This window comes from Eschrichtius robustus, chromosome 17 (assembly GCF_028021215.1).
Source record: "Eschrichtius robustus isolate mEscRob2 chromosome 17, mEscRob2.pri, whole genome shotgun sequence".
NCBI lineage: Eukaryota > Metazoa > Chordata > Mammalia > Artiodactyla > Eschrichtiidae > Eschrichtius > Eschrichtius robustus.
The window spans coordinates 7,929,924-7,950,901 of NC_090840.1; the positions used below are offsets into that span (position 1 = coordinate 7,929,924).

General features: G+C 42.1%; 1 protein-coding gene and 1 long non-coding RNA gene across 6 annotated transcripts in view; one reads left to right on the top strand and one right to left on the bottom strand.

Annotated features, from left to right (window-relative positions):
• LOC137751401 (uncharacterized) overlaps positions 1-2,506 on the bottom strand; it is a 62,079-nt gene extending 59,573 nt beyond the window's left edge. The window contains exons 1-2 of the long non-coding RNA XR_011070784.1: positions 2,291-2,506; positions 1,214-1,303 (exon numbers count right to left, since the gene is read on the bottom strand). This is a non-coding gene — a long non-coding RNA (uncharacterized lncRNA). The remainder of the gene's footprint in view (positions 1-1,213; positions 1,304-2,290) is intronic.
• A 166-nt stretch (positions 2,507-2,672) lies between these two features.
• RAB2A (RAB2A, member RAS oncogene family) overlaps positions 2,673-20,978 on the top strand; it is an 84,497-nt gene continuing 66,191 nt past the window's right edge. For 2 of the 5 annotated variants that reach the window (XM_068525389.1, XM_068525387.1), the window contains exon 1: positions 2,673-3,001. In XM_068525389.1, the coding sequence (XP_068381490.1) occupies positions 2,956-3,001 (46 nt within the window). In that variant the 5' untranslated portion in view covers positions 2,673-2,955. Of the gene's footprint in view, positions 3,002-3,442; positions 3,532-11,838; positions 11,942-20,978 lie in introns of those variants that run through there. The other 3 variants (XM_068525388.1, XM_068525386.1, XM_068525390.1) reach the window with 3 other exon arrangements.

A 20,978-nucleotide genomic window follows, 5' to 3' on the forward strand; every position in this document is an offset into this window, starting at 1 on the left:
TTAAGACAGCATATAGGCTTAGAGAAAATATAACAAAATATTATGAATTACACATAGAAAAAAATAAACGTCGAGACATAAAATAGAGACAGGGAAGGAGCTGACTTTAAAACAGGAATTTGTATAGTGATTAGGCCTTAACTCCCTCGAGGTAATTTTTAAAAATTATGCAGCACTAAGGGTTTCACGTATTAAGTATATGTTTTTCATAATTTACAAAATATCTTCACATATATTATCTCATTTGATCTTAAATTGACTTTGTGAGGCAGTTATTCTCTACATTTTCCAGACAAGGAAACCCAGGCTCAGCGAGGAACTTGAAAATCTAGTCCTTGCTCTTTTCAAAGCCACTGACTGTTACAATTCCTGCGCACCAATAACTGTAACACCTCTCAGTTCTGTGCAAGAACCATATACACTTCAATCCTGTGGCCCTGACATTTTCATGAGAGAAAGATTACCACCTACTTTACAGGTGCTTTAGATCTGGAGGTGGATAGACATAAAATTAAAGGACTTCACACTTGGTATAGACCTTTCAGGTAACACTTAGCTCCGTCGCTTTATCAATGAGTGTGTCAAAGCTCTAGGAGGCCAAAAGATTTGCAACAATCATCCAACCAGTTTGTGGTAAGACCAAGATCAAAAGCAGGTTTCCTAAGTTCTCTTTACGCTGCATTGGCTCTAAAGCTCTATACATATCCTTTTCTATAATATTTTACATTCAGTTCTGACCTTTCTCTTCCCAGTTTCCCTGTGTCCACTGGGTAAAGTGCCTCATGCATCCTGACATGGCAACAAGCCCGTGTGTGATCTGGCACCAGTGACTTCTCCCACAGTTCTCCTCCTCTAACAGTATGGGAATGCTTCCGATCGTAAGGATGCCAGGCTCTCGTGGAACATCCCATAGAGTTGTCCTGTTCAGGCTATGTGTAAAGGGCATACCGCTGAGAGTAGTAAGAAACTGAGTTTCTCCTGGAAGAAGGGAACTTTCTACATGTCTATCACCAGGAAAGACTTGAGTGAAGGCACTCAGATGGGAGGGACAAAATGGCCTTTGGAACATGGCAGGCCTAAGAAGGGACTTCTCCTCCCCCAAACTAAAGATGAGTGAACTAGATTATGCAATTCCAGGTAATTTTTCACATCAAATTTTTGTGTGTTATCTCTGAAAATCCCCTCCAAACAGTAAAAACAAACAAACAAAAACCTGTGAGTTGACGTTTGGAAAGGCCATTCAAACCACGTAGCAACTAACTACTGCCAGCCCAGCGTGAAGGTTTCGGTAGAATGACAGATCCTAAAAGGGAGAGGAAAATATTAGGCAACAGGAACCAGAGCCACTAAACCCCAGTCACTTCTGCCCTAGCAATGGCTCTCCTTCCACTGCCAACATTAGAGGCTATGGGTTAGCAAATGAGCTTCCTTATGCAACTTTAAATTCCCTGAACAGATCCAGGACCTTTGCACATTGTTTCTTGTGCCTAAACTTCAGTTCCCTTCCCCCACCTTTTGTCCTTTTGACAAACTCTTCCTTCATGTTTCTGGGTCAGACATCATCTTCTCTAGATAACCTATCCTGACACTTTTAACTCTGTCTTGCATCTCCTCTTCCAAAATCTGCGTGCTCCTTTAGAACAGTGTCTGCCTTTAGTTCCAGGGCCTAGCAGTGCACGAAATATAGTATGTACTTAAAGTGTTAGTTGAATAAACAAAAAAGTTACTTTTTTTCCTTTAAGTGCATTTTTCAATAGGTTATTCATGAACACTGCAAAAATTTCAAACTGCCCTTGAAAAATTCAATGAAAAGTAGATCTTCCCTCCAATCCCATCCCCTCCTTCCCCTGGTCCCAGTTGTGTCCTTTCAGATTGACTACGTACTATGGGTCTCTAAGTATATTACTGTCATTTTTCTACACAATGGTAAAATAAGTTATTTATATTTATATAACAATAAAATATAGCTTATAAACATACAAATGTAATTTATGTATCACTTACTATATATAAGATAGTTGTATATATAAATAATATATATAACATAAATGTATATTTATACACTGAGTCCTGTGCCTTGTTTTTGCGTAACGTTAAGTCAGGCTTTTTTTTTTTTTAAGACCGCATAGTATTCCACCGCAGGTGCATATCATGATCTCCCGCATATTCCCTAACTTAGGGTTTCGAATTTACAAACACTTCCATTTTCCCTGTCAAAGCCCCGTCCCGCACCACAGATACAGCCTCGCCCTCCAACCCCGCCCCGAGAGGCCCCATCATTTTCGAACACCTTGTCACGGGCCCAGGGCAGGCCCTGCGCCGAACACGACCTCCGCCTTCCCACCACGTGTCCCGCGTCCCCCCAGCAGGGCGGAAAGACGCGGCTCCGCTCGCGTCGCGGCGACGGAGCTGCAAGGCCCCGCCCCTGCCCCAGCGTCTCCCGGCCGCCGGCGTCTGCCGCCCAAACATGCCGGCAAGACCGGTACCCTGCCTCGCCCGGCTCTGGGCCGACTGGGCGGACGGCAGAGGCCGACGCGGCGCCGGGAGGGTCTCCAGCGAGGCGGGGCGGGGCGGGGCGGGGCGGGGCTCTGGCGGGGCGGGGCTCCGGCCGGCGGGGCGCTGCCGGCGTGCGGGGCTCCTCCCCTTTCCCCCGGCGGCGCCGGCGGCGGCAGCACTTCCGGGTCGGCGCGGAGGCGGGGCGGAGGCGCTGCGGCGGCTGTTATTGTTTAGCCGGGCTCCGCTGGGCGCTGTCTTTCTCGGCTCAGACGGTGTCGGTTTGTCCCGCTTCCTCTCGGCCCCTCACTCCCGGCGGCTGACGACGACGGCGGCGGCTGCGGCGGGCGGGGCCTGGCGTTTCGAGGCCGAGCGGCGCCGTGGTGAGGGGCGCGGAGGAGGAGGAGGAGGAGCCCGAGCAGGAGGAGGAGCCGTGTGCCCTGGCACCGAGCGGCCGCGGCCATGGCGTACGCCTATCTCTTCAAGTACATTATCATCGGCGACACAGGTGAGCCCGGGAGCGCGGCGGGCGGGGGTCGGCGGCCTCCAGGCCGGGGCTGAGCGGCAGACGGCGTCTGGCCGCGGCGCGGGAGCCGCCGCCGCCGGGCGCCTCCCCGCCGGCCGCGCCGCTCTATTTCCGCAGTGCTGGAGCTGGTGACGTGGGCACTGCGAGCGGCCGCGGCCTGGCCGGGCCGGGCCGGCCCGCCGCCCCGGCCCCGGCCCTGCAGCTGGGGGTCGCGGCCGCCGTTTCGACGCGCGACCTGGGGAGTGTATGAGAGGAGGGCCGGCCCATCCCGGGGCCGTCAGGGCCTGGCTCTGAGGATCGCACGCCCTGCCCCGGGCCCCTCGCCTTGGGCCTCTTCGCCGCCCCCCAGAGAGGAAAGCGGGGCCGAGGAGAGCAGACGGTGATGGGAGGAGGGCCTTGGGCTTCCTGACCCACACGCACCTGCCGAGGCCCGGACAGAGCGCTCGCTGGCGTGGGACAGCCAGCTGAGGACAGACAGAAACCTCTAAAAAATAATAATAGTAGTAATATAGGTATGTAGTTTTATTACTCTCAGCTCCCAAGTCAGAGTAAGTCCCATCCCGTTACTTGACGCCTGGGGAATCCCTTTCGAGGTCATTAAGGCATGAAAGAGTTCTGTTGACTTCTGCCACGTGTAAACTTGGGGTTCTTTGATACTAATGCAAGGTCGTTCAGCGCTCTAGGGTGTGCGCTGGCGCGCGTGTGTGTGTGTGTGTGTTGGGGACACTTTGTTTTTTTCGATACATCAAATCCAGGCTCACAACTGCCAGTTATCAGGTGAATTGATGTCCATTCGAAGCAGAAAGAAATACAGTTATTTGCACTGAAGATAACATCCCATTGTATTTCGCAGATAAAGTAGCCAAACTCGTTGAAAATATTTTTAATATCTGTGATTTTTGGGTATTACTTTGAATCTGATAATAAAACTAAGACTTGTTCAGGTGTTATAACTATTAATATACCGGAGTCTGATTTCAGTGATGACTCTTGCACAACTTTGGACCCTTTGCACAACTTTGGAAATGTAAGCAGCAGCTTGTGGTTGCACTAGTGATATGGCAGATTGAATAAGTAGCACAAGAAGCATGTTGATTGCTGCCTAAAAGAAAAACTTTCTGCTGTAAACATAGTCTTTCAGCAAGGCTTTTTGGTGTGCGTGTGGAAACGGGATAGTTTTCTGCGTAAATTCCTGGATAAAGCAATGTTTTGCACATGTTCATAGCGCATCTATATACTTTTTTAAATGCTTGGCATACTTGAAGGAAGTGGGGTTCTAAAGCCTACTGGCAAATTTTGATTGAGGCTGTAACACTGAGATTGGAAGAGGGAGTTCACGTTAACTGCTACATGAGTGGGTTTGAGAAGTAGAGAGAAGAGTGATTATGGACATGAAGCGGTAGTGACGCTTCAAATTAGCCTTCACAGGTTGCCTTCGTTCAGCTTACTTACCAAGCATCTGCTGTAGGTAAAATATTGTACTGGGAGTAGTGGGGCTACAAATATTCACAAGGCGGTGCTCCCTTCTTTGGGAATTTGCCCTCATGCAAAAACAGTCCCCTGGCGGTTCAAAGGGAGGACATTCTTTCTTGCCATTGCTACCGTTACCACCTAGTTCCGGCACTGAGCACTTGACCCTGGACTGTCCACAGCATTTACTTTCACCCCACTCCAGCTCAGCTGGTATAGCTGACTGTCAGGCTAACCTTCCCCAAACACAGCTGTTCGGAGGCTGTTCCTCTGTTCACGTTCTTTAGTTTGACCTTCAGGGAACTCCATATTTTAGCCCGTGTTTAACTTCTCTAGCCTTCTTTCCCAGTATTTGCCAGTCTCCACTTTCCTCCTGCCAGTGAGACCCTGTGCTTTTTCCTGGTCTCTGCCACCCTCTCTGCTTGGAGTGCCTCTCTGTCGAAATTCTGTCATTCCTCAAAGTCTAACTTGAGTCTTCTGCAATCTCTCAGAGTCAATGTTTATTAAGTTCTTTTGATGTGTCAGGCTTTCCTGGTATCCTGGCTGGACGTGACCACCACTCCTTATCTGGATGTATCCCACTTTGTATCGTTCTTCTGATATTAATTCCTGACTGTTCTGTAGACACTTGTGTAGGCATTTATAATTGATTATATACCTCTTGAGGGCAGAAAAGGTGTTTTGTATGGTTTTGTATTCCAGGAAGAGCCTGTAGAAGATGGATGGTAGGCTCCATACATTTAATTAAATTGATGAAAGAACAGCCAAACAGGCCATAATGTTCGCACTAACATACATTAATAACTTGACAGAAGAATTTTTTAGTCCAATTCTGCCACTTTCTTACTACTATCATTAACTTTGGCCAAAATCCTTTACTATGTTTTCTTAATTCAAAGTATACCCGTAGCTGTAAGGTCCACTTAATGTGGCCCTCCCCACACGCAAAAAAATGATCAGTAATCAGTAGTGGGAAATCCATCCTGGTTTTTAAAAAAGTCATAGTGTGAAAAATATGCATTTTAGAAAGAAGGAAATCACTGTTTTTCCTGATTCTCCCTTTTCCTAGCCTGTGAAGCAGTCATTATTAGCCTTCCCTTCTCTCAGTAGAGAGCTAAAATGAGGACAAATGTGGAAGTACCGCACACATTTTCCTTTCCAGAGTTCCCTCTTTCACCGAAGAGACTTTTAAAATGTTTTACATGATCATAATACTGTTGAAATGTTCGTTTTCTTACTGCATGGCCAAATGTAGTTAAAATATAGCTTTAAAATTTTTCATTGGTAGTGTCTTGTTCCTGAAAAATCATTTAGGAAAATGTGTCATTTAAACCTAGATATAAAGTGGAAATTAGCTTTTAACAGGGCTGGACTAATATTATAAGCAGATAATTATCAAGTATAGAGGGAGAGAAAAATTGTAGTAAACCTGTAATTGTTGCTTCTAAAATTCTGGCATCTGCCTTCGATTAAAATCTCATCACTAACCCTCCCTCCCCTTTCCTGCCTTTCAGCTAGGCACACAAAAGCACAAACCCGGTTGTGTTCTGTCTGAAATACCCTTTCTTACTGTGCTCCACTCCCCAAAGCCCCACTCCCAGCCAAAGGGAAAAGACAGGTTAGGTCAGAACTTCTTCACTTGAGCAACTCCTATTCGTTCATTCTTTTAAGATGATAACAAACCCCACACCTCCCTGTCGCCTGGGGCCGGTCGCCTCCACTCTTCTTCCTTCTCTGCCCACCTCCACCGTTTGGTTTGGTTGGCTTGTTTTTGTTTTTGCTTAAACTCTTTCAGGGACAAGTGCTATATAAGTAAATAAACAAGACCAGCCTGGTCACACATTATCACATCATCTGAATGTATTTTCTAATTTGAGATATAATTGACATATAGCATTGTATTAGTGTCAGGTACACAACCTAATGATTTGATAAACGTATGTATTGCGAAACGATTACCACGGTAAGTTTAGTTAACGTCACCACACATAGTTCGAAAGGTTTTTTCTTCTGATGAGACCTTTAAGATATACTCTCTTAACTTTCAGCTCTTCAGTACACTGTTGTTAACTATACTCATCATGCCGTACATTACATCCGCAGGCCTTATTTATCTTATAACTAGAAGTTTGTACTTTTTGACCACCTTTACTACGTGCATCTTAATTTTTTTGTTTGTTTGGAAAGTTTTTGACTTTGTCTTAAAAGTAAGGGTAGGCATTCAGTATGAGAAATGTTTAATAGATGAGTGGATGGGGGCTTGGGGGAGGTGCTGCAGGGCTTTACCTGGAGGTGATATTTGAGCTGAAATTAGAATGTGTAAGGATTTGCCGGGTGAGCAAAGGGGAAATGTCTAGTAGGTAATTGGAAGTACATGTTTGCAGCTCAATCAGTGATGGTTTTAAAAGAGAGAGTGGTATTGGGAAGTTAAAAACAGAGCCATACTGTGGGCCATTTTAGAAAACTTTGAGTGTGAAAGAGAAGGAAAGAGTGAGTTTAGAGTTGGCTGCAGGATCAAGTTGGCTGATGTGTGTGTGTGTATTAGGATAGGGGAGACTTGAGGTTGAAAGTTTGAAAATACTAGAGAGAGGGCAGGAGCAAAATCCCAGAGATCTTGGGGAAGGAATGGCATTTGATTCTCCAGAGCTTTAGGGCTGTAACAGAAAGAAGACCTCTTCCTGTGGGAGACTCAAACTTGAGTTTCTTTAGATTCTTGTGAGTCACCTAGGGTGTTGGTTTCTTTCTTTTTTTTTTTAAGGATTCAGTGGCCCAACCCCCAGCAATTTTGATTCACTAGACCTGAGGTACAGCTTCTTGTTACAAAACCTGAGGCCAGAAACACCAATCATTTTATAAAATTGTATGAGCAAGTTTGTTAGATTATTTTGGAAAACAAACAGTAGGAAAACAAACTGGGAAATTGGGAGGTAGAAAAATTCCATTAAAGTTTTTTTAAAATTATAAAATATATCATGCATATAAAAACATATGCATGTTATATGTTTACACACTTTAAAGAGTAGTATTGAACCAAACACCCATTCCAGAGAGATACAGAGCCTCATCGTATACCTCTCCGCCAGGCTTCCACTAGCCTGAATTCTGTATTAATCCTTCCCTCGCTTTTCTTCACAGTTGTATCACTTACACATCCCTAAACTATATTGTTTAGTTTTGCCTGTTTTTAGATGTGTTTAGTTGTTTTATTAAATGAGAGAGCTAAAATGTGCCTGAAACATACATTTTAACATCATCTAGAATTTCCTTGAAGTTTTTGTTTTGTGCATGTTGTTGGTAGTCTTTCAGGATTTTTGACTGCCCTTTCTCTTTCTCTTTCTCCCCTAGCCAGTTTATTTCCTGCTTGCTGCCCCTAATATTTATATAGCTCCTGAGACTTTCCAGTGAACCGCAGAGGCCGTGGCCCTATTGTTCTCATTCCTTTTTCCCCTCTTCTCTCCTGGTGAACCTGCCTCCTCATCTCCAGTCATGGCCCTCGCTCTTCTAGCTAGTGCTCTTGTCCTTTGTGCCCCCGCTCCATTCCTGCTCCTGCGCCAACCTGAAATTAATTTTCTCCTTTATCTCCCCCACTGCTCCCCCTCCCCCATGTCATCTCGACAGCTCTCCTCTTGTGGTAGCCAGTAATTTTGCTGTTTCACTTGAGCAGATCCTGATTTTGCCAGCTTAGCTGTTTTTCCCTCTCACTCTGGCCCAGCTGTGCTTGCTCCATTTTGTTATTCTCTGCTCATCCTCAGTCTGGGAGTCTGCGTCCTTTGCCACAAAAGATGCAACCACATACTGACCGCCCTTGTCCCTCTTTCTGACTTTGTTTTCTGTGAAACTTTCCCATTTGATTTCATCAGCCTTGTTTATTTGCTGGTTTTAAAATACTCCACATTCTAGCTGTTATTCTTCACTTGTAAGTAAAGGACACCTGGCAAAAAGATGCTAGATTCCCTCTGCTATCATACACCCGTAGACACCCCCTTTCATTCCTGTGGTGTTTCTCAACTCAAACAACTTGGGTCTCGTCCTTGGAGATGCTGCTTTAGTAGATCTGCAGTGAGTCCTGGACATTTGTTTTTTAAAAGCATTGTTTGTAGTGGTACTGTGACTTTCCTCTCCCTGTCAATTATGAGCCTTTTTGCCTGTTTTTCTAAAATTGATTCTTTTCTACTGTCAGATTTTCTGCTTTCTGGGATTCTGTTGAAGTAATCCCTAAGTCATATCCAGGGTGAATTTATATGGAATTCTCCATTACGTTAGTTTTTGGCACTCTGTCTACCTAGTAGATTCTTATGAGGGATTCTCCACGCTTTTTATAGTTCATACACAATATCAAAAGCTTTTTATCTTTTAATCCTTCAACTGGTATGTGTGAGGTTACCATTTCATAGATGAAGAAACTGAGCTATGTCCTTTGGGGCAAACTATTTCTTCCCTCTCCCCACCTCTTCTGCTTTTCACAGCTATGATGTAACTCTAAGTTTCTCCAGTTCTCTCTTGAAAATGTTGCCATTTTTCAGGGGTAGCTGACAGTTAATTGTGTTTCTGGTCAAATCTGAGGCAGAAAATGAATATTGATGGATGATGCTGAGTGAAGTTCTTGAAGGCAAGACTGTGCCTGGCACAGAGTTAGTGCCTCAGAAAACGATGAATGTGTGCTAGGTAGCCTCTTCTGATTAGGCTACATGCATTGGCCAATTTATTTGTCCTTGTTTCAGAAAGGATTTAAGGGCACTTACATAAAAATTTTTTACAGTTTTTTTTAATTCAAGCAAGAGCGTATTAGTTTCATGTTGCTAATGTAACAAACCACCATATTCTTAGCAGCTCAAACAATGCAAATTTATTATCTTAGAGTTCTGAAGCTCCACATAAGTTCATGTACATATCAGTAGTCTGAGGTGTGTCGCACTGGGCTAACATCGAGGTTTTGGCAGGGCTGGGTACCCTTCTGGAGGGTCCTTGCTCATTCAGGGTGTTGGTAGGATAGAGTTCCATGCCGAGATCTCCGTTTTCTTGCTGGCTGTCATCTCTTCCCGGCTTCCAGCGTCTACCCACATCGTCACATGATTTGGCCCATGACCCCCTTGCTTCATCTTCAAAGCTAGCAACAGTGGATCAAGTCCTTTTATGTCACATCTTTTCTTTTTTTTTTGGCTGCATTGGGTCATCGTTGCTGCGCGCAGGCTTTCTCTAGTTGTGGCGAGCTGGGGATACACTTTGTTGCAGTGTGCGGGTTTCTCATCGCGGTGGCTTCTCTTGTTGTGGAGCACGGGCTCTAGGCGCACGGGCTTCAGTATTTGTGACACGCGGGCTCAGTAGTTGTGGCTCACGGGCTCTAGAGCGCAGGCTCAGTAGTTGTGGCACGCGGGCTTAGTTGCTCCGCGGCATGTGGGAGCTTCCCGGACCAGGGCTCGAACCCGCGTCTCCTGCACTGGCAGGCAGATTCTTAACCACCGCACCACCAGGGAAGTCCTATGTCACATCTTTCTGACTCTTCTTGAGTCATCCCATATCTGATTGAAGCTGGGAAGGGTTTTCTGCTTTTAAAGACTCATATAATTAGATTGGGTTTACCTGGATGATCCAGGATAATCTCCCATCTCGAGATCTGTAATCTTAATCTGCAAGGTCCCTCTTGCCATGTAGGGTAGCATATTCACAGGTTCCGGGGATTAGGGTGTGTATGTCTTCGGTGGGGGGGGGGGGGGGGGAGGTGCATTTTTCTGCCTACCACAGCAGGCTAAGGAGGAGCAGTGGGTAGAAACAGTAAATATCCATGTTGTGTATACCTTTTTGAAGTGGGCACTGTACTTAGTACTAAGCTGTTCAGAGAACCCTGTTTTTATTTACCTTAATTATAGTGTCCATTCTTAAAAGTACGTGCATTCATATACTTATTCCTTAATTGAGTCTTTTTTTTTTAATTTATTTATTCATTTATTTAATTTTTGGTTGCATTGGGTCTTTGCTGCTGCGTGCAGGCTTTCTCTAGTTACAGTGAGTGGGGGCTACTCTTTGTTGTGGGGCGCAGGCTTCTCATTGCGGTGGCTTCTCTTGTTGCCGAGCACGGGCTCTAGGCGCGCAGGCTTCAGTAGTTGTGGCACACGGGCTTCAGTAGTTGTGGCTCGCGGGCTCTAGAGCGCAGGCTCAGTAGTTGTGGCACAGGGGCTTAGTTGCTCCGCGGCATGTGGGATCTTCCCGGACCAGTGCTCGAACCCGTGTCCCCTGCATTGGCAGGCGGATTCTTAACCACTGCGCCACCAGGGAAGCCCCTTAACTGAGTCTTGAAAGGCATTTTCTTCTGATTCTTCTTAAAAAGAATACAGTGTAAAGTAGTGAAAAATGTAAATATACAAGTAGTATATTTATACACATAGGGCTTTTTCTAGTGGTATAACTCATTGAATCTGAACAGTAATATCCGTGAGGAAGGCTCCATTTTACAGGTGAGGAAAGGGAGACTAATTGTCCTATCACACAGCCATTAAGTGGCCAAGCTGGAATTTGAACCCAGGTCTTTCTGACTCCAGAGTCCATGCTCTCTCTCCCGTATCAGATGCATTTCTTGATTCCCACAAATTCCATGTCACGGCTCTTGTGTTGGCTTACCAGCTGCTTGGTCTGTTGAGTTGATGTGAGAGTACACAGTCCCTCAGTTCCCTTTACTAAAACAGAAGCCACCTCCACTCTGCAAAACAGGGCAGAACTGTTCTATGTAAAACAAGAATAAAGTCTATTCTCTGCTCCTCACAAGCTCTGTGAGCTTGGGCAACCGCTTCAATCTCTGAGTCTCGGCGTCCTCATCTATAAAATGGAATGAATAAATGAGATAATATGTGTAACACTGACTCAAGAAATGGTTATTATTTCATCCTCATTTTTTATTCTGCTTCTTTGAATGTTTCAGTAATTTCCCCATATACATTTGAAAAACTAACCCAAACTTGACCAGTGCTGTATAGTGTTTGACTAATGCTGTTCATAACAAAAGTAATTTCTTTCGCCCTCCATGTGTCCTAATGTGGTGATTTTTTTCTTTTTTTTTCCACTTCCCTGCTTAGCTTGCTCATTTATGGCCAGCTGATACGTTAAAGAGTCTGCCATCCTTGACTCTAATTGTTGCTTTCCTAGCCTATGTTGATGTGTTTTTGTACTTAACATATTTGTTTGCCACTAGATGTTTTATGGAAGGTTCCTTACTTTATCAATATTGTTTTAACAAGATTCAAAATTGTTTAGCAAGATTCATTTTATTAAGCATCTATTTTTATCAGCTTTGCTTAATGTAGTCTATGTGCCCATCCAAGTCCACTAATGATGTAGAAGGACTGATTTTGTTCTAGGAAGGACCCATTTGATTAAGAAGAACAGAAGCCTGCTCCAGCTAGCTGAAGAAGAGAGGTTTTGATAAGAATTTGAAGAGTGCTGAGGAATCCAAGAAAAACTGTAAACAAGTCTTGGGGAACTGGACACTCTGAAATCTTTGTTTTCCTCTCATGGCTTCTCTTTTGAGCCTTAAGATAATTAAGAGTGTGTGTTTTTTGTTTTAAACGTATTTTTTCTTTTTCTCTCTTCTTTTAAAAAAACTATTTTTTCATTATTAGTTTCTGACTTTATTTCACTTATGTAATATAGACTGTGTATATTGATTCTTCAGTATTTGAGACTAATTTTGTAGCCAAGTACTTGGTCACTGTTTGTATGTGTCGCATGTGTGCTGGAAAAATATGTTCTTGGGTGTGTGGTGGGTTCAGGGCTCCATACCTGTCCATTAGAGCAGTCCTGCTAGTTGTGTGTGTCACACCTTCTGTATTCCTCATAGTCTTTTGAATTTGGGGGCGAGATGTAAATATCTCCTATTACGACAGTTGGGTGAGCTTGGGGGATTTTTTGTTTGTTTCGTAGCTTTGTCAAATTGATTCCACCCCCCCACCCCCAGTGAACTTGAGGGCTAATTTGTAAGGTGTGTATGGGCTTTATATCTTGCTGAAAAGTTCATTATTCCTTTGTTATTTAAGTTCCCCTGTAATTTTTACATGTTGTGTATTTGGTAGTATACTTTTTAGTATTCAAGTATTTGATATTAATTTTAAATATTAACTGTTTGTTCATATTTGCCTAGTGTATACTTATTTTATCCTCTCTCCTTTTTCTTTTGGAATGAGGTATTTTGTTTGTTTTGTTTTGTTTAAGAAACATTACTGATACAGTTGAAGCCCATTGTATGCGCTTCACCTCTTTGTCCCTAGAGGTAACCAGTCTCCTGAATTTGGTGTTTATTATTCCTATGAAAGTTTCCAAATGATTACTACATATGTATGTATGTATGTACCTATAAACAATGCACAGTATTTTTTTCAACTTCATATTAATGGAGTTGTACTGTACTTGCTCTGAAACTGTTTTGTTCAACATTATTTTCAGGGCTTTATCTATATTAATATATTTTGCTCTATTTTGTTGATATTTATTGCTTGATCAGTTTAGTTTTCATTATATTCCATTGCATTCTAAAGGATAGCACTGTGTGGGTTATTCTCATGCCTGCTCCTTGAGCACATGTGCTGAGTTCTGGAGATACACCTTCAAGTGGAACTGTGGGTGGAAGGGGTGCCCCTCTTCAGCTCTACCAGCTAATCTGAATCACTCTCCAGAGTAGTTATCAGTCAACTCTAATTTTTGTTTCAGCCCTACTATGTCACTTTAAAAAAAATTTTTTTTTAAGTATTTTTTTTAAATTTTTATTTATTTTATTTTTGGCTGCATGGGTCTTCGTTGCTGCGCACGAGCTTTTCTCTGCTTGCAGCGAGCCGTCTTCGTTGCGGTGGCTTTTCGTTGTGGAGCACGGGCTCTAGGTGCACGAGCTTCAGTAGTTGTGGCTCGCAGGCTCAGTAGTTGTGGCGCACGGGCTTAGTTGCTCCGCGGCATGTGGGATCTTCCCGGACCAGGGCTCGAACCCGTGTCCCTTGCATTGGCAGGTGGATTCTTTTTTTTTTTTTTTTAAACTGATTGAATATGGTTTTTTTTTTTTTTAAACTGAATATGGTTTGTTTGTTTGTTTGTTTTTTATAAATTTATTTATTTATTTATTTTTGGCTGTGTTGGGTCTTCGTTTCTGTGCGAGGGCTTCCTTTAATTGCGGCGAGCGGGGGCCACTCTTCATCCCCGTGCGCGGGCCTCTCACTATCGCGGCCTCTCTTGTTGCAGAGCACAGTCTCCAGACGCGCAGGCTCAGTAGTTGTGGCTCACGGGCCTAGTTGCTCCGCAGCATGTGGGATCTTCCCAGACCAGGGCTCGAACCCATGTCCCCTGCATTGGCAGGCAGCTTCTCAACCACTGCGCCACCAGGGAAGCCCTATGTCAGTTTTTTTAAGCCTGTTTTTTATATAGCCCAGTGATATATTTTTTAAAAATTCAATCTGAGAGGCTGTCTTTTACTAGGAGAATTTAATCATTGGGGAATTTGAATTTTTATCTACTATCAGGCACCAGCCTGGTTCAGCCATTCGCAGGAATCAGGGCATAGGTCACAGGCATGCCCCTTTGCCATGGGCTTTTGGGAGAGGCAGCACTTGTCCCACACAGGAAGCAGTATGGTGGTCAGATTTCCCAAGCATGTATAGTGTCACCTACTCCTTATAGGGCAATGTGAAAAGAGGATACCTGCCAATAACTCTCATTTGTGCAAATGAACAATTAATTTAAATTCCTGAGTTTTCTCTTTGTAAAATGTGTACAGTACCAGCTAGTACACTCTATAGGGTTGTTCACCAGTGCTCTAGCACTGGTTTTTGGTTTTTTTTCCCCTAACTTTGTAGCTGTCTTTGAAACTCAAGTGTCAGTGATTTGTTTCCCTTCATTTATTTACAGTTGATAAGTCAGTGTAAGTGGTGCCTTTATGCTTGCTCTGCGTCCTCCGGCATTATTAACATTGATGGATGGCTCCCCCCCTTTAGCATTTGTCCACCTTTAGCAATAACTACTATGCATCTAGAAGGCAAACAATATATTATTCTAAGTCCTTTCTGGGTATTTAGCTTAGACAGCACTCTTGAAAATTGTCTAAGAGCCTGGTATTTGTAATTAGAATATCTTGATTAGCGTGGTAGCTCCTCTGCTTACTTGTCCCTTGGTAAAGTTCAGATGTCTTCAACTTCAGTTTTCTCATCTAGAAAAAGTTAGTAGTAACGTCTGGCTTATCTACTTCACAGGATTTTTGTGAGTTTGAAATAAACATTGTGCACAGATGCCTTTAAGCTGCAAAGTGCTTCATTAATAGCAGTATTTTAGAGATAATTTTTCTAATTTGTTGAGTATCCTAAAATTAAGTTAGTTGGGGAGGTCTTGCCTATAGAAAAAGCTGTTCACCATGCTGACCTCAAACTGTAGTTACTTGAGTTGAAGGAAATAAGAGCACATGTTAACAGGCAAAACGGCAGTTCTTTGATCCTGAAATTCTTTCTGGATTGCGTAAAAGAAAAAGTCTTTTCCAAACTCAGATGTCCTCATGAGCCACTTGAGATTGAGAAGAATATCAAGTAGGAGGTGCTCTTTTTCAGTGGTCTTCAGGAAGGAGGTGGTAAGGCTCATAGTGGGCTCCTACACTCACTCTTGGTACCTTAATATGCCTCTTGAATGGTTTCTCTCAATTTTGAACCCTTCTGGAAAGAGGCAGTTCTGTAGATGTGCAGAAGTCTTCAGTATAAATGAATCTATTGATCAAAGGTTATCTTCTTATCTCTTTGGATGAAGTATTGTTGTTTCAGTTTAAACCATTTCAAAGGGCAAAGTAAAAGTACATGTGTCCAAAATCACTTATGCTCAAAGCTTTACTTGATACAAAGATTAATAAATAGGGAAATTAGTTATTAGTAACAAGTTAAAGCAGTAGTAGTTGTATGCCTGGTGAGTTGATTGACCAATCCTTTAAGGAAGGTATTTGCTACACTTTTTCAGGATAACCTTTGGTATGGGGTGAAGAAATTCTTCTGGTTTTGCAGCTACGTGGATTTTTAACTGGTTGAATAAAGGACTGCCCATGTGGGCAAGCTGGAGGGAGCGTGCTGCTATACTCAGTCCTGGATTTTTATGTTTCATATTGGCAACAACTTGGATAAAGTCCACTTGGCTTGAAAGAGCTGATGTGTGGGTTACACCAGACAGAATCCAAAATGACCTTGACAGGCAGAATGATTGGCTAAATTTAGCAAAATGGAATTTAATAAAAGTGAAGTGAAAGCCCTATATTTACGTTTAAAACAACCATACAAATACATGATGGTCACCTGGTTAAATAGCAGTACATGTCTAAAACCTTAAAAGTTTTACGTGACTAGATTCAGTATGAGTCAGATGAGTAATAAAGCCAACGAAGGAATAAATGTGACTCTAGGTTAGTAGAAGTGTGATGTACAAACAAGGCAGGTAATGGTTGTACTCTGTCAGGACTCAACTGCAATTCGCTTATGGAAACTCTTGTTTCACAGGGATATCTGCACATTGGAGTCTGTGCTCAGAGACCAGTCAGGGTCTCTGTCAACCATGACATTTTAGAAATGGTTGAAATAACTGAAACATTTTAACCAAAAAAAAAAGACTTAAAGGAGAATATAATAATGACCTTCAAATACTTAGGTGACTGTTGTATAAAAAAGGGCTTAAACTTACCCTTTGTGGCTTTTCGTGGCCAGAACCAGGACCAGGAAGAGCAGACTGCCTGTGAAATGGGAAGAGTGTGTTAAGTGGTGAGTTGGTCTGTTACTGAGGCTGTTCATGCAGAGGTTTGACTGACACATTAGGGCTTGGAAGATAGTATTTATGCAAACAGTAGGTGATTGGATTTGAAGTTTTTTCTCTTTTTAAAGAAATGTAAGATACTATGTGAGCATTCCCTGTGCTGGAGTTAGAAAAGTGAACAAGACTGCCCCACCCTAGAGGGGAGACCAATTTGCCACAGAGATTATAAGATGATGTAATAGAGATGTGTATGTACAGAGAGTACTAAAGGAGCATGGAGAAGATTCATTCTGACTGGAGTGAGTGGCTCATGACAGCTTCAGATTTTTAGTAAACATTTATTGAGCACCTACTATATGCTGAATACTGTTCTATGGCTTTCATATGTTTCTCACAGTAATCCTAAATAGCTCTTGGCCACATTTTACAAATGATAGATCAGATGTGACTTGATCAGGCATGGTCTCGTTTGTTTGAGAAATTCTGCACCTAATAATCCCATAGAATCAGTTTGTACTTTTGCCTCTATTTTTGTATTTGTTATGTGTGGAGAGCAGAGAATTGAGCTGAGCTCCTCAGTCTGTTATTTCGCCAAGAAGGGCAGATGACTTTATACCAGGAACATGATCCGGAGTGTGGCCGTGTAGAGTTTTTGTCAGGGTTTCTGGGGGCTGAAGACTGAAGGAATCTTGGGACCATATACGGTGAAGAGCGTTGTGTGGTGCAGTTTCAAGAGTCGGTTTTGTATCCTCTGGACAGCTTCACAGAAGAAGCCTTATTCCCCGTCTCTAAATGGGATAAATTTCAACCCTTCATGCAGGTTTCTGACAATAGTTATTGAGGTCTTTCCACCATTTAACCTTATTTTCTTTCTTGGTCTTTTTTTCCCCCGTCCTTTCTGGCTTAGAGTTTCCTTTCTTGGAGAATTTACCTGAGAAATGGAAAAATCATACTGTATTTGAGCGTGAATATGTGAATTTTGAGCCTTAGCCATGAGTAAGTTTTGTTAAAAGAACTGCTGATTACTTATTCTTTAGTGGCTTTTAGGAGTTAAAAAAGGAAATCAAAATCTTCTATTTCACAACACATTATTTTACTTGCAGGCTTCTAATTTTCTTAGCAGACCAATATTTACTGTAACTATTTCTGGTCACACTAGAAGTTTTGCTAGTTATTTAAATGCCACATCACTATGGAGGTCACTGGCTGAGGCCAGTAGAAGTATTGCTTATATAGTGTTTGATGCTAAAATAGATTCTTTGAAAAACATTTTTTATTATGGTAAAAATGATGAATACTTATGGTAAAAAATGAAAATTTAAATACTCCACCATTTTACATAGTATAGTAATGGTTTGTGTATCCTTCTAGAAATTTTCTGTACATCTTTAAGCCTGCGTGTGTGTGTGTCCCAATCCCACCAATATGATTATACAAATTGTGCTGTTCTATACCTTTATTTTTTTTCACCTCAGGGTAAATCTTGGGTGTCTTCACATATCATCACATAGAAATCTGTCTCATTGTTTTAAAAAACCTGCATAGCTGAACCGTTACGAGTTCAGTCAGTTCCTCATTCTGTTAGTCCTGGTCTGTGGTAGCACACAGCAGAAACCTACAGTGGTTAACTTCAGCAGAGGAGGATTTTATTGTAAAGATTGGACGCTCCATAGAGTTAATAGGAAGGCAATATAATCAAGCTTGGAAATGACAAAACCAAGGAAGGCAAGGCACAGCCAAACTCCTGCTGAAGCAGATGCTGATGCATTGCCAGTCGTCTGTCACCTCCTCTGTAGCCACCATGGATTCTCGCTTGTTGGTCCCTGATATTGAAGTATTCCTTCAAGATTCCAAATTCTGAACAGGAGCATCTGATTGGCTCAGCCTAGGTCCCATGTGACCACAATGGAAGGTCACAAATCACCTTCCATTAAAAGTAAGAATTTAGAAAGAATATTTAATTTTGAGCTCGGTATATATTTCATGTACTTAAATTCAACAGGCTAGTCTCAACATTACCTTTGTCGACTTATACCAAGTCTATGTTTGGGGGTTCAGCAGCTTGATTTAGTTACGGTTATCACATGCTTCTTATTAGTTTAATCTGGCAGCTGCTTGAAATAGATCTTTCTGCTTACGGCCTCTAATTTGGTACCCATTTATATCGTAACGTACTACTTAGAGATCCTGTACAGTAATTATTTTGTACATTTACATGCAGACACCTTCTTCCTTCCCATAGCATCATGAAAAAGTATCCTCTTTGAACTACTTCATTGAAATCTATTTCTGAGATGCTGTAGTTCTTATTTGGAATCTTTACCTATGAAAGGATAGGAAAATGGTCAGATTAAAGTATGTTAATATACCTGATATATTCACTGGAACATCGTTGTTTGGGATAAAGTCAACATCGAGGAAGTTGTATATTCATGTATTTTAAAACCTTTTTCCTTCATTAAATTTCTGCTCTGTCAGAGTCATTTAGCTTATAGAACATTTCCCTTCTTCCTCTTAGTATTGCTGCTAATAACATGGGAAGTGAGATATCTTCTTTTTAGTTAGGAGAGGTATTGGTTGCAAGTAGTAATATGTATCTGAGAAGAACAAACTCAGGAGGTTGGATAGTATAGTGGAAAAATATGGCTTGGAATTTAAAAACCTGATTCTGACTTTCAGTTCTGCCTCTTACTGTGTTAACTTGAGGCGTGTCACTTAAGCCGCAGTTTCTTCATCTTTAAAATGAGGTTATCGGGAATTCCCTGGTGGTCCAGTGGTTAGGACTCAGCTCTTTCACTGCCGCGGCCTGGGTTCAATCCCTGGTCAGGGAACTAAGATCCTGCAAGCCACACGGCATGGCAAAAAAAAAAAAAAAGTTATCATTCCTGCTTTACTGATGCCATAGGCTTACTGTTATGGTCAGATAAGATTGTGTGTGAAGAGAGAGCTTATTTTCACCTTCAAAATGTCAAAAGTCAGGCATATATTTTACATTAAGACAAGAGTATGTTAGCATAAACTCAATTGTAGAACTCCATAGCTGCAGTAAAAACTACTCGTCTATAGCGAAGCATGTCCTTTGGGTATTTGGCAGGTATCAGGTAGTCTAGCTGTTCTAAGCTGGGGAATTGCCAAAGATACTAAGTGGAAACCAGGATAACCCTGTTTTGAACTTAACCTGTACCGAGGTGAAACATACTTCACTGTTTTCTGTTATACCAAGCATGTAATGGCGTCACACTAGTTGTGTAGCTGGAAAACTAAAGAGGATGAGACACTGAAACCAGCATTTTAATTGGTTATATCTAGGCCCGTGGTTCTCAAACTTTAGGGCGCATGAGAATCACCTGGAGAGCTTGGTAAAACACTGCTTTCAGGACTCCAGCCCAAAGTTTCTGACTCACTAAGTTTGGGGCGGGACTGGTGATTTGCATTCTAACAAGTTTCCAGAGATTGCTGATGTTGCTGTTCTGGGGACCAAACTTTTGAGAATCAGCGCTTTAGGGAAACCATATAATTCATCGTCCAAGCTGATCCCTAATGTATCAGGACACCAGGAATAACTAAGCCTGTCCCTGGCAAACCAGGATACAGGGTCATCCTAATTTTACCTATTTGAAAGATCTTTTTGCCCAAGAGGTTTATGTAATAGAATTGTCACCTAGTAGATGACTCATGGTATGCAAGGTATATTTATTTATTTATTTATATGTTAAATTGCCAACTGATGATTGAGTCATATTTTTCCCTTGATCCCTGTTCTTGTAAATGTTCATCAAATGAGAATAGAAGTATTCTAGATTCTTTGGCTGATTCGTCTTGCCGTGTTTACTAACATAAATATTGTGGATGGGTTCTTTCATTGGATATGTGATTGGATGAGATGCTGGAGAATAATTTCCAAGTTTGTTTTTTACACGCTGCAATAACATATTACATTACAACCCAGGGTTCAGATATGTGTGTAAGTGCACATATATGTCTAAAACAATAGTTTCCAAACAGCACTCATCCTAACTTTATTTAGTACATACAGTCTAATATTTGCTTGTTTGTTCTAGTTCATTTTTTTAATGCTAGTTGTAATCCAGTAAATTGATTTCATGACCTAACTGGTTACAGCCTACTGTTTAGAAAACACTGCACAGAGGACCTGTTTGGTTCCAGCATACTGAGACATTCTGAGATTCTGAGAGGTAGTTATACTTCAGTTTTCTTCGTTCTGATTCTTCTCACTCTAAGCCATTTTCCACCATTAAAACAAACTAGTTCAGGAAAGTCCCAAGAGTGGGAGGAAAAAAGGAAAGAGATGCTATTTTTAACCACATTCTGCTGTCTTACTTGCTATTAAATTTAATATTCTGTCGTTTATTCTCTATGTAAATTAGCAAATGCTCCATTTTATTTTTCAATTTTTTTAAAATGTAAATTGCACCTAGCTTTGTTTTTGTGAAAATATTGCACAAACTAGGTCTTTCCTAAGGATATCTAAACTCGGCTTATGTTTAAAAAAATCCTTGACTTAACCAAGTTGAATTTGTTTTATTTTAATGAAGCATGTATTCTAACTTTATGAGTTCTGTCAGTCAGAGTCCAGCTAGGAGACAGAAACCACACAGGAATCTGAACAGGGAAGATCTGGTGTAAGGAAGCACTGACTCTAACGTGGGATTAGAGTAAGAGAACTCTAAGAATACAGCAACAGCAGGTAGAGGGCACAGCCACTACCCCTAAGACTGAGGCGGAG